The sequence below is a fragment of the Notothenia coriiceps genome, unplaced genomic scaffold, assembly GCF_000735185.1.
Source record: "Notothenia coriiceps isolate Sejong01 unplaced genomic scaffold, NC01 NC01_scaffold00001466, whole genome shotgun sequence".
NCBI lineage: Eukaryota > Metazoa > Chordata > Actinopteri > Perciformes > Nototheniidae > Notothenia > Notothenia coriiceps.
Genome location: NW_011334167.1, coordinates 157,690 through 166,974, shown reverse-complemented (window position 1 = coordinate 166,974; position 9,285 = coordinate 157,690). Strand labels below are relative to the sequence as shown.

General features: G+C 41.1%; 1 protein-coding gene across 1 annotated transcript in view; it reads right to left on the bottom strand.

The window, feature by feature from the left end:
• Positions 1-1,704: 1,704 nt before the first annotated feature.
• cckbra (cholecystokinin B receptor a) overlaps positions 1,705-9,285 on the bottom strand; it is a 31,592-nt gene continuing 24,011 nt past the window's right edge. Inside the window, exons 4-5 of the mRNA XM_010789875.1 lie at positions 8,130-8,263; positions 1,705-6,812 (exon numbers count right to left, since the gene is read on the bottom strand). Of these exons, the coding sequence (XP_010788177.1) occupies positions 6,253-6,812; positions 8,130-8,263 (694 nt within the window). The 3' untranslated portion in view covers positions 1,705-6,252. The remainder of the gene's footprint in view (positions 6,813-8,129; positions 8,264-9,285) is intronic.

Genomic DNA, 9,285 nt, shown 5'->3' with positions numbered 1-9,285 from the left:
GAATCGGTAATGGCACACATAACACAGTTGGGGCACCTGCGGCATTAGAGGGGCGGACGAAGCACGTTGTTAGCTGGAATTACAGATGACTTAACAGTGTGGAGCTTTGGAGCCTTACAGGTGTTGAATAGCTGAGTAACATCCAGTACAGCCAGACAGAAGTTGTGATGGTTTGCCCTTTTTTTTTTGCTGTGTTGATCTGGAGCACAATGAAGGCAGTGGTGGTGAACCAAAACAGTAAGCACATTGGTGTAAATATAATATAAATGACAACTGAATTCAAATGAGCTGCCTCGGTCTCAGGGTCCAGGTATCACAAATAGAATTCCACTCTCACACTTCCGAGCCATCGTTAATGTTATTAGCAACACCTGTGCTTTCCTGACGATGACTAATAGCGCCCTGTGACATCATACGCGTAATGCGATGAAGCTCAGTGCACCCGCACAGCTGGTAGTAATTATCTGCTATCTCCTAGCATCTCAACCTGCTGGTAGATTTAATTAAAAACCAAAAACTGGAAAGGTTAAGGCTTTTTTATGGGTAGGAATTCTTTCATTTTCTCATTATCTGTGTATTTCCTGTTCTTTTTGTTCCAAAAGCCCATCCCCAAAGTACAACAATAGAAGAGGAACCTACTCACGATCCCTGAATTTTGAATTACTTATACTTTACTTGACTATTTCCTCCTCCTTTATAATTATTATAATACATTTTAAAGCGATTTTTTTACATTTTCCGTAATGCAGCATCTTGAACGATTGAACTGTTTATGGTACAAAGAGGAAAAAATGATCTTATATTTTAAAAAGTTAACAAAGAAAGTCGTAAACATGAATAATTTGCGGATCAGAATGTAACTTATATGCTACTTAATGAAACATTATAATACAAATATATATATTTTTATCACATTTTGAAGTACTTTTACTTTAAATTGGCTTATAGTATTTTTACTAGCAGTTTTGCCAGCAGTATTTTTAAATGAATATATAGGTACTTTTACCTTAATAAGAGACCCGAGCCCCTATCTTCCACCACTGTAAATATATGAGGTTTTGCTCTTCCTCATACCCGGAGAGTATCCTCTAACTGATATCCATTTCAACAGTAAACAGCTTTCATTAATATTCAGGGGACATGGCGTATTCCTGTGTGCGCTCTCGCTGGGTAAAATATTGAAAAAGCCTCATGGGCTTGTCGACGGCCCGAGAAAAAAACAAATACTTTCTGCTTCTACACAAGTCCACGTCTCTGAAGGATAAAAAAAGACGAGCGCTTTAAAGTTATGGCAGCTTCTGTTGCTATGGCAATCACTCCCGAGCCTCTTACTCATCCCGGTACGAGAAAGTGCGAGTTTGAACTTCCTCAGGGCTTCTTGTCCGCCGAGGAATTTGATTCATGTATACGCATGGGGAAGTGGACTTGCCATTGTTTGTTGTTTTATTATTCATCTGCCTTTTTTAGTTCCCATCGCCGAGTACTCACAGTCCAGCTCGCCTCTGCTTAAGATGTGAAAGTGTTTCAAACTTCAGTGGAGAGCGAAGAGTCCGCAGGCACATACTGTTTACCACGCTGCATATTTAATACCAGAATCCATTTTTTAAAGATAATTTTTTTGCCTTTATCTGAAAGTTGAAAGGGCGAGCCCTAGACTTTTTTATTGAAGAAATCACACATAACATCATGTTTTTCCCCAATATTTATTTTGGTTAAATAATGGACATTTGTCATGAAAATACTGCACATGTAGCCGGTAACCATAATAACTATATCAGACTGGATATACAGTGAAAGCTAAACATCACAAACATCAATAACCTCACATTTAGAACCTTGCACAGACATGACAGTATTTCCTGTTTCAACTAACAGACATTTACACATATTATAGTATTACAATGTAGCACGAGCAGGCACCAGATGTGGTCAAATGTAAAAAGAATTCAGCAGAGACTGCTTTAGTAAACATTTAGCGCATGTAGACGCACACACACAGACATCTTTCACCGTCAGGGAAGGATGTCCAACACCATAAATACCATTTCATCAGCTCTTGCTCAGTTTGTTTACCGTTCCTTCTCTCAAAAGGCTGAGACTTACATGTTAACACTTTTCCTCAAAAGGTGTTAGAAACAACTAAAATCTTCCCGTAAATAAAATCGACAAAAGAAAGCTCACAAAGACACAATTTCCCTTTGTTTCAACAAGGAGGTACTCTGTAAGGCTGAGTAAAACATGGAAACAATTAGCTATGTTTCTCAGGTTCAAAACCTGTAGACCAAAAACAAAATGTTTCATTCTGTGCCTGAGGTAAAACTACAAAAATCACTCGCTGCAATTATGAATTATTATACAAGAAGAACAAAAATATAAATCCAGCAGAGGCACATTTTACGGGCAGCCGTTCCCCGGGAAGCCATTATAAATAATTGAGAAACAATTTCTTCTAATTTACTTATGAGAGATTTGTCTACCAGCGGGAACACCTCCCAACAAACACTCTTCAGGAATGAAGAAAAGCAGCTTTGTTTGTGGCATTTTTAAGTTTTGCAAGCTTAAAACGACTGTGTTATTCTTCAGTTAATACATAAAAACCCTCCATAGTAAGAGCAAACTGATAATGAGCATCTTAAAGAACCGGCCCCACCACAGACATGAGGAGGATCCTATATACAGATAAGTGACATTTATGAAATATGACGCTACAGTTGATATTTTGTGCTGTCCCTTCTTTAGTGTCCCCTCGAGACGGTCACAAATTGTTCCACATGTTTGGTTTGGCGTAAAGTGTTTTGCTCTCTTTTTTCCTTGTGCCGCCTGGAGCGCCTAATGGGATTCTTGTTGAGGGAGGTGGAGATAAGAGAGGAAGCGGCTGTGCTCCCGTGCCTCCGTCTCATTTCACTTTCAATTTGCATCAGGCACTGTTCTGGGGACAGGGTAGGAATTTGATTCCTCACCCCTAAAGTGGATTTGTCTGTAAACTAACTTAGTAAATAATCAATTACTTTTGTAGCCGGCTTTTTAAAGTTACAGTACTGCCCAGAGGACTGCAGTGGTGGAGGTGCTCCATATAAAGGAATAATTAGAAATATTGGATCGTATATTTTAGGGTTCATGATTTGTTCAAAAGAAAACCAATAAACCTTAAATTCTCTGATTGCTATTGTGATATGATCTGAAACATCATTGAACAAAAATATTTAAAAAATGTAAGGATCTGGAATACTTCATTGCGATTTGGATATTGCACTTGTCCATATTTTGCTACAGTATAGTATATCAATAATCTGATATATTAAGCTGCCCTATAAGCAACCGTTAGCTTAGTAAGTAGAAGCAGCGGGTTACAGCTAGCCCGACGGTTTAAAATCCCAAGTAAAATGTTATTTAATCATTTCTAAAAACACGGTACGGAATTGTGTTTTTTTAATACCGTTTTGTGTTGGCAGGGTGGTTCATTTAAACATTTTTAAGGTCTGATAAACTTTCCCTTACTCCAACTTTACAAACAAGATATCACGTGTAAGTTATTAAGCTAAGGAATGCAAGGCGTACTTTCTTAAACTTTGGACCGAGGCGAGCATCGTGGAGATTTGCTGCTTTTTAATAATTCATAGCCTGCTGGCCTGCCGAGGTGAATATAAAAACAGATATAATATTCAATAAAAACAGTTCATTTTAGAGAGCAAATCTCTGCCTCTCAGGGAGCTTTTGCCTACACTTTAGGTGAGCAAGGTTACCTGAAAGTGTAAGCACTGCTCATCCATAATGCACCGAGATGTACTTTGTGAAGGTATGAATCTACAGGCCAAGAAATTACAAAAAAGCTCTGGATAAGAAGCTTATTGTTATTATTTGTACTCCGCTGTAAGACCCTTAACCATGTGTTACTCCAATTTCTAACACAAAAAAAGACCTGTGAAACAATTAATATTTGATGACAGATAAAAGTGCACTAGTGAAAGAGAATCCTGACTAAATTCACGAGGCTGGCTCACAAAGATATGGAAATTGCCTCCTTCCTTAATTTCAAAAGCGCACATGGAGTGCAGGCCGCCAGATGAGGTGTTTACAGCCAGCCTTCATGTAGGATTTTTGAGTGCCAATTGCCCTCCTGCCCCCTCCGACACCGCCTGTAAACTGCTCTTGGACAGCGCCCGGGCGCCTGCTAATCTAAGCTGTCACCCACACGCCATTCCCATTGATGTATTCATACGCCTCTGCATTGACGGGGATAAACAGGAGGGAGGTGGGTGTGTGGGTGGGGGGCTGCAGGGACGTGAATGATGGAGGACATGAAGAAGAGGAGCAGACTTAAAAGTGATGAAACAACAGCCTTCATACAGTATGTAGGACAGAAAGTTATTACATCATATTGTTTAACTCAAATACAGATATTTTTGAGTTGTAGCGGTAACATTCAGAGTCTCTTTATATATTTATACAATGTGAAAGTGTTCACTGCAACAGTATCATGGCCATATTTTGGCCGAATTGACTGAATTCAAATGAGGTAATGAGTAATTTGTAGTTTCATCGAGAACATCATGTCCTGTTTTTAAAATAATATCTACTGCTTGCTTATGGACCTAGAAATCATGATACAAAACAAGTCTATCTTAATATTGTAGACAGCGGTAAGCTTAATTAGCGAATCCTACTTTCCATGTTAACAAGATCTTTATGCTAAGCTAACCAGCTGCTTGCTGTTACTTCATATTTAGCACACTCTCAAGTAAGTGAATGAGCTGATATCCCAAATGGTTTGTCTCGTAAAAAGACTGTCTTAAACTATCATTTTCCTTAACTGGTTTCACTTTTATTGTACTCGCTGTATTTCTATTATTATACAGGACTTGTTTTTGACAAACAACTCTTTTCAACTGTACAGTAGCTCAGGTTGAGTTCCTTGTCTCGAATGAAAGATGCTATTTATGTTGTTTTGCAGCGTCAGAGGGGCTAGTTGTCAGTTATTAGTTTTCTGAAGACATAGCCATGAGTTTTGCAGGAGAGGAGAGGGTCCCTGAGAAACACCTCGTTAGCCTACGCCTGGAAACGGGCTCTTTGTACTTAGGTAAGGTTCAGAGTAATTGGCAGCACTGCAGCAGAACGCAGCGCTTGTACATAAAAGACACCGCAGAGATAATTGAGCAGAAAAGGTGAGTCTGACTTAAGCACTTCTCCGTACCATGTGTAGCAGGGGCAGACTGGAGCAACTGGCAAGTGCAATCAACCTTTCATAGATTGACTATGTGCACTTTCCTCTAACAACTCAAATCCTGAAGGTAATGTCATCATCAGTATTCAACAGACATGTGTAGCAGTCGCAACAGGAGACTTTAGTTTGACTTTCCATGCTGCAGTCAGTGTGGTGCAACGCAAGACTATTGCCAGATTCAAAACATTCTCATTTGTGCTGTGCCAAGAAAAAGGCTACAGTCCTTAGATGTTTATCGTCAAGATGAACCTTCCTTTTCAAACTGAACCGAGAAGCGGTGCTGCAAATGTTGGCGTGAGCAGAACATATGCTGCACACACAAGAAGTGATGAAACATAACTCTTTAAAAGCGAAACACTAAGTCAGAGCTAAGCAGGAAGTGTGTCCAGAATAAAATGCAGCCACTGTTCCCTTTTGAAATGTTTTGGTATAATAGACTGATTACTAAGAACCCAACGATTTTCAGAGTGGCCTTTCGTAGAATAATTCTGACAACTGCGAGAGATGCCCTGAATGACTAAAGATCGAACCACATTAAACACAAAAGGAAATGAAATCCATACTGATTCTTTACTGAGGTAATGAGTCCTCCTTGTTCAACAGTATGTCTCCATCAATAATATACCTTTGGCGCAGTAAGAACATAAAGACAGTATTTACAAGTACACAGGATTCCTATTTTTCAACGTCGCTAAAATGTCCGTCAGCCAGTGAACAAACTACCATGACAAACCAAGCCACACAAAGAGCACAGGCACTTGATGTTCTCTTCGGGATGCAACAAAGCGGATGCTGCTGATTAAACAGAAGACAAAATAATGTCACTAAACCGATCCGCCTCACATTCTGCAACCATGCACGCAGAACTTGAAGGAGACCTTTGCGAAAAAGCTTCATAAACCAGGGCTAGGACATTACTCAGAGAATGACTCATATCATATTAAGATGGAGATTGGAGAAAACAGATGGTGCACACAGTAACCCCTGCCCCCTGACACAGACTGATGCAAACACCAAGCTCTGCTTGAGGCTCAGCAGGGGGCGGTGGTGCAGACGTTGGTGTAGCTACATTTGGACATGGAGGTAGCCATGGACGTGCCCATGGAGGTGGCGTTGATGCCGTCTTCTCCTCCCTCCTTCTTCTTGCACCACCAGCGACATAGCCGGTTGCGGCAGCAGCAGGCGAAGGTGGACAACAGGGCCTTTCGGAATCGCATGTTCATGAAGCAGTAAATGACGGGGTTGACGCAGGCGGAGGAGTAGGACAGCAGTTGGATGAAGGAGATGGGGGCCCCTGAGAGGGCTTTGGAGGCTGACTTCAGGTCGAACGCCTTCCAGGTGTTGGCCGAGTACAGCGGCATCCAGCAGATGAAGAAGAGCGCCACGATCACCATCAGCATGCGGATGACTCGTTTCTTGGCCTGCAGCTTGGCCTCCGAGGTGTTTTTCCGGGCGCGCTCAGATTTGGCCTGGGCGGCGGAGATGGTGGGGAGCTCCACAGCGGAGGTGGGCTTTTTAGACACCTGGATGTAGCAACCATCGTCGTCATCGTTGGATACTGCAGCCGTCTTTCCTACACCGTTCTTCTGGGCTGTGGAGGATCAAAAAGTTTACATTTGAAGAGGTTTGGGTGGGTTTCAACATAGGGTTACCAAGAATTAGTGTTTTAAGTGACATTTGGATAGTCAGTGTTTGGACCTCCGTTAACTACCAGTTTGGAGAAACCGACAGGTGTAGCAACACAATGGCTAAGCCATGTACTGCTGTGGAGGAGGGCAGCAGCTAAATAGATTTGACCCACCTGAAAGAAAGGGCCAGCTAATAAATCCAGCTCAATGTAAGAATACACTGTATTCACCATATTTTCACTGCTTTACCTTTCTGTCAGACCTGTCCTAGAGGTGGGGAACTTTCTGTTTACAGTCCTCTCTTCAAAGCCATCATACTGGATTGACAAAAACACTAATTTGTTTTGCTTTTAAATCGATGGCAGAAAATGTATTAGTTGTAACCCTGTTATTATGTGCCTCTAGTTAATCCAAACTAACCCTTTAAAATGTCAAACTATAACACAAACAAACTAACTCATCAAGGCAGCGGTGTTCTTTTCAGTGGAGGCTGGTGAATGAAAAAGAAAGCATAAATAAAAGCTTTAGTCTCTTTTGCCAAAGGGCTGTCTGGCTGCAAGGTTAAGCGGTGCAAATATTCTAAACATACCATGGTGAAGGAAATATATTAACTATGGATTAGTACCCCATTCAACCCCACTTCAAAATATCCAAACTTTCCCTTTAACACATCAAATAATGATCATTATAAATGGGAGGATTAATTACAACAAGAACAAAACACTGCCTAAATACCAAAGATAAAAGTTCCCCATTTGCTGGACAACAAAGAAATAAAACACCATGTTAAGCCGTAGATAGCAGCTGCTACCGAAGGCTATTTAAGATCGTCTCAACCTTGATGAATCACACACAAGACTCCATGGAAACAGTTACGACAGCAGTTATAATTCGCCTTAAGGGACCCTATTTCAGCCGTAACGAAAAGATGTGTTCTTAATTAATGGAAAATACTAGCTGTAAGGCTGCAGAAAATTCCAAACACATAAAAATGACAGCTGAGAAGAAGTCTATTTGTGTACATGACAGGTGCGGTACCTGTAGTCGTGACAAAGTATGTCTCTGCTTGAGGCAAAACAATAAAACGTCCTTTCACAGTCATGCTGCATTATTATAATATAATGATATCATTACTGGCAGTTGCCATGTTTAACCAGACCCTGCTTTCGAATGTCACATACTGATGAAAGTCTAAAAGATGTTTTCATCCTCAGTGTGAATTAAATCAATGCAAGCTAAAAGCCTGTTGCAGTTTGGATTGGATTTGTGATGGATCTCACCGGCGGGGGTGCTCTCTCTGTTCTGGCCCACCTCAAAGTGAATGCCTCGGAAGAGCTCTCTGGAGATCAGACCGTAGGCTACAATCATCACAACTCCCGGGATGAAGAACAGAGTGAACAGCAGCAGCACATACCTGAAAGACAGCCAGAGTGGAAAAGAGAAAAACAACTCAGAGGTGTAATGCTGTGCAATCAACCCCTGAAACCAAACAAACACATCTAATTTCTGAGCTACTTTCTTTCCTCCTACGCCTTTGGCTATGTTGGGGCTGCTGGGGGTCTTGCAGATGGTTGACCCCTCCCCACAGCCCCATTTACCCCCGTGGTGTCTGGCAAAAGGTACTGCAGTATTCCAGGCCAGTTCTGCCCCTTTACCTGCAGGCTATCAAACTCTTCAGCGTCCTTTGGTTTAACCTTCCTACTCTATATTTGATTTTTTCTTTTGCTGCATATTTTTGCCCTGCTTTAAATCCATTCTTGATTTTTTTTTTTTTAATGTCCGTACATTTATATTGTATGGACCGAGAAAAAAGGGTGAAATGCTGCCCTAATTTATTTTGCACATGTGACCAGGCACATCGTGTACGCCGCACACAAACATTAAGTGTCGTTCATGTCCTCCAAACACAAGACTACATCAGGTCTTCATAGTTTTCAAAGTGAGGCGGGCCGGTTGGACCAGTTAGCTACTGCAGGTGTTAACGTTCAAAACACTACGTTCTCTAAGAAAGTGTAAGCCATCCTGTTTGACTGACAGAAAGCTTTCAACACAACCGTATTGACACATAGGCTAGAAAGACTGTTCTCAGACGTCACACATGAATATACATAACAGGAGACATCACCAGAAGATGTTTCTGTAATGACATTGTTAAGTATGACATATTTGGACAATTAAGAGACGTTCATGCTGCTCCAGGCTGTGTACTCGACTGTTTTCTGATCATAAATGTTCAATTGTTTTCTACCACAGAAAGAAAATAATGATCATGGTGCTCTCGAGGGCCTGGATTGATGGCACCTCAAAGAAAAAGAAGTGAAGTGAGTTAAGTGCATGGAAACTGAAGCAAATATTGACTGAGGAGAGTTTTTCAAGAGTGGACAAAATTCAAAGGGCTCAGAGCCTTTGTCAGTAATCGAATGCAGAAACCACTCT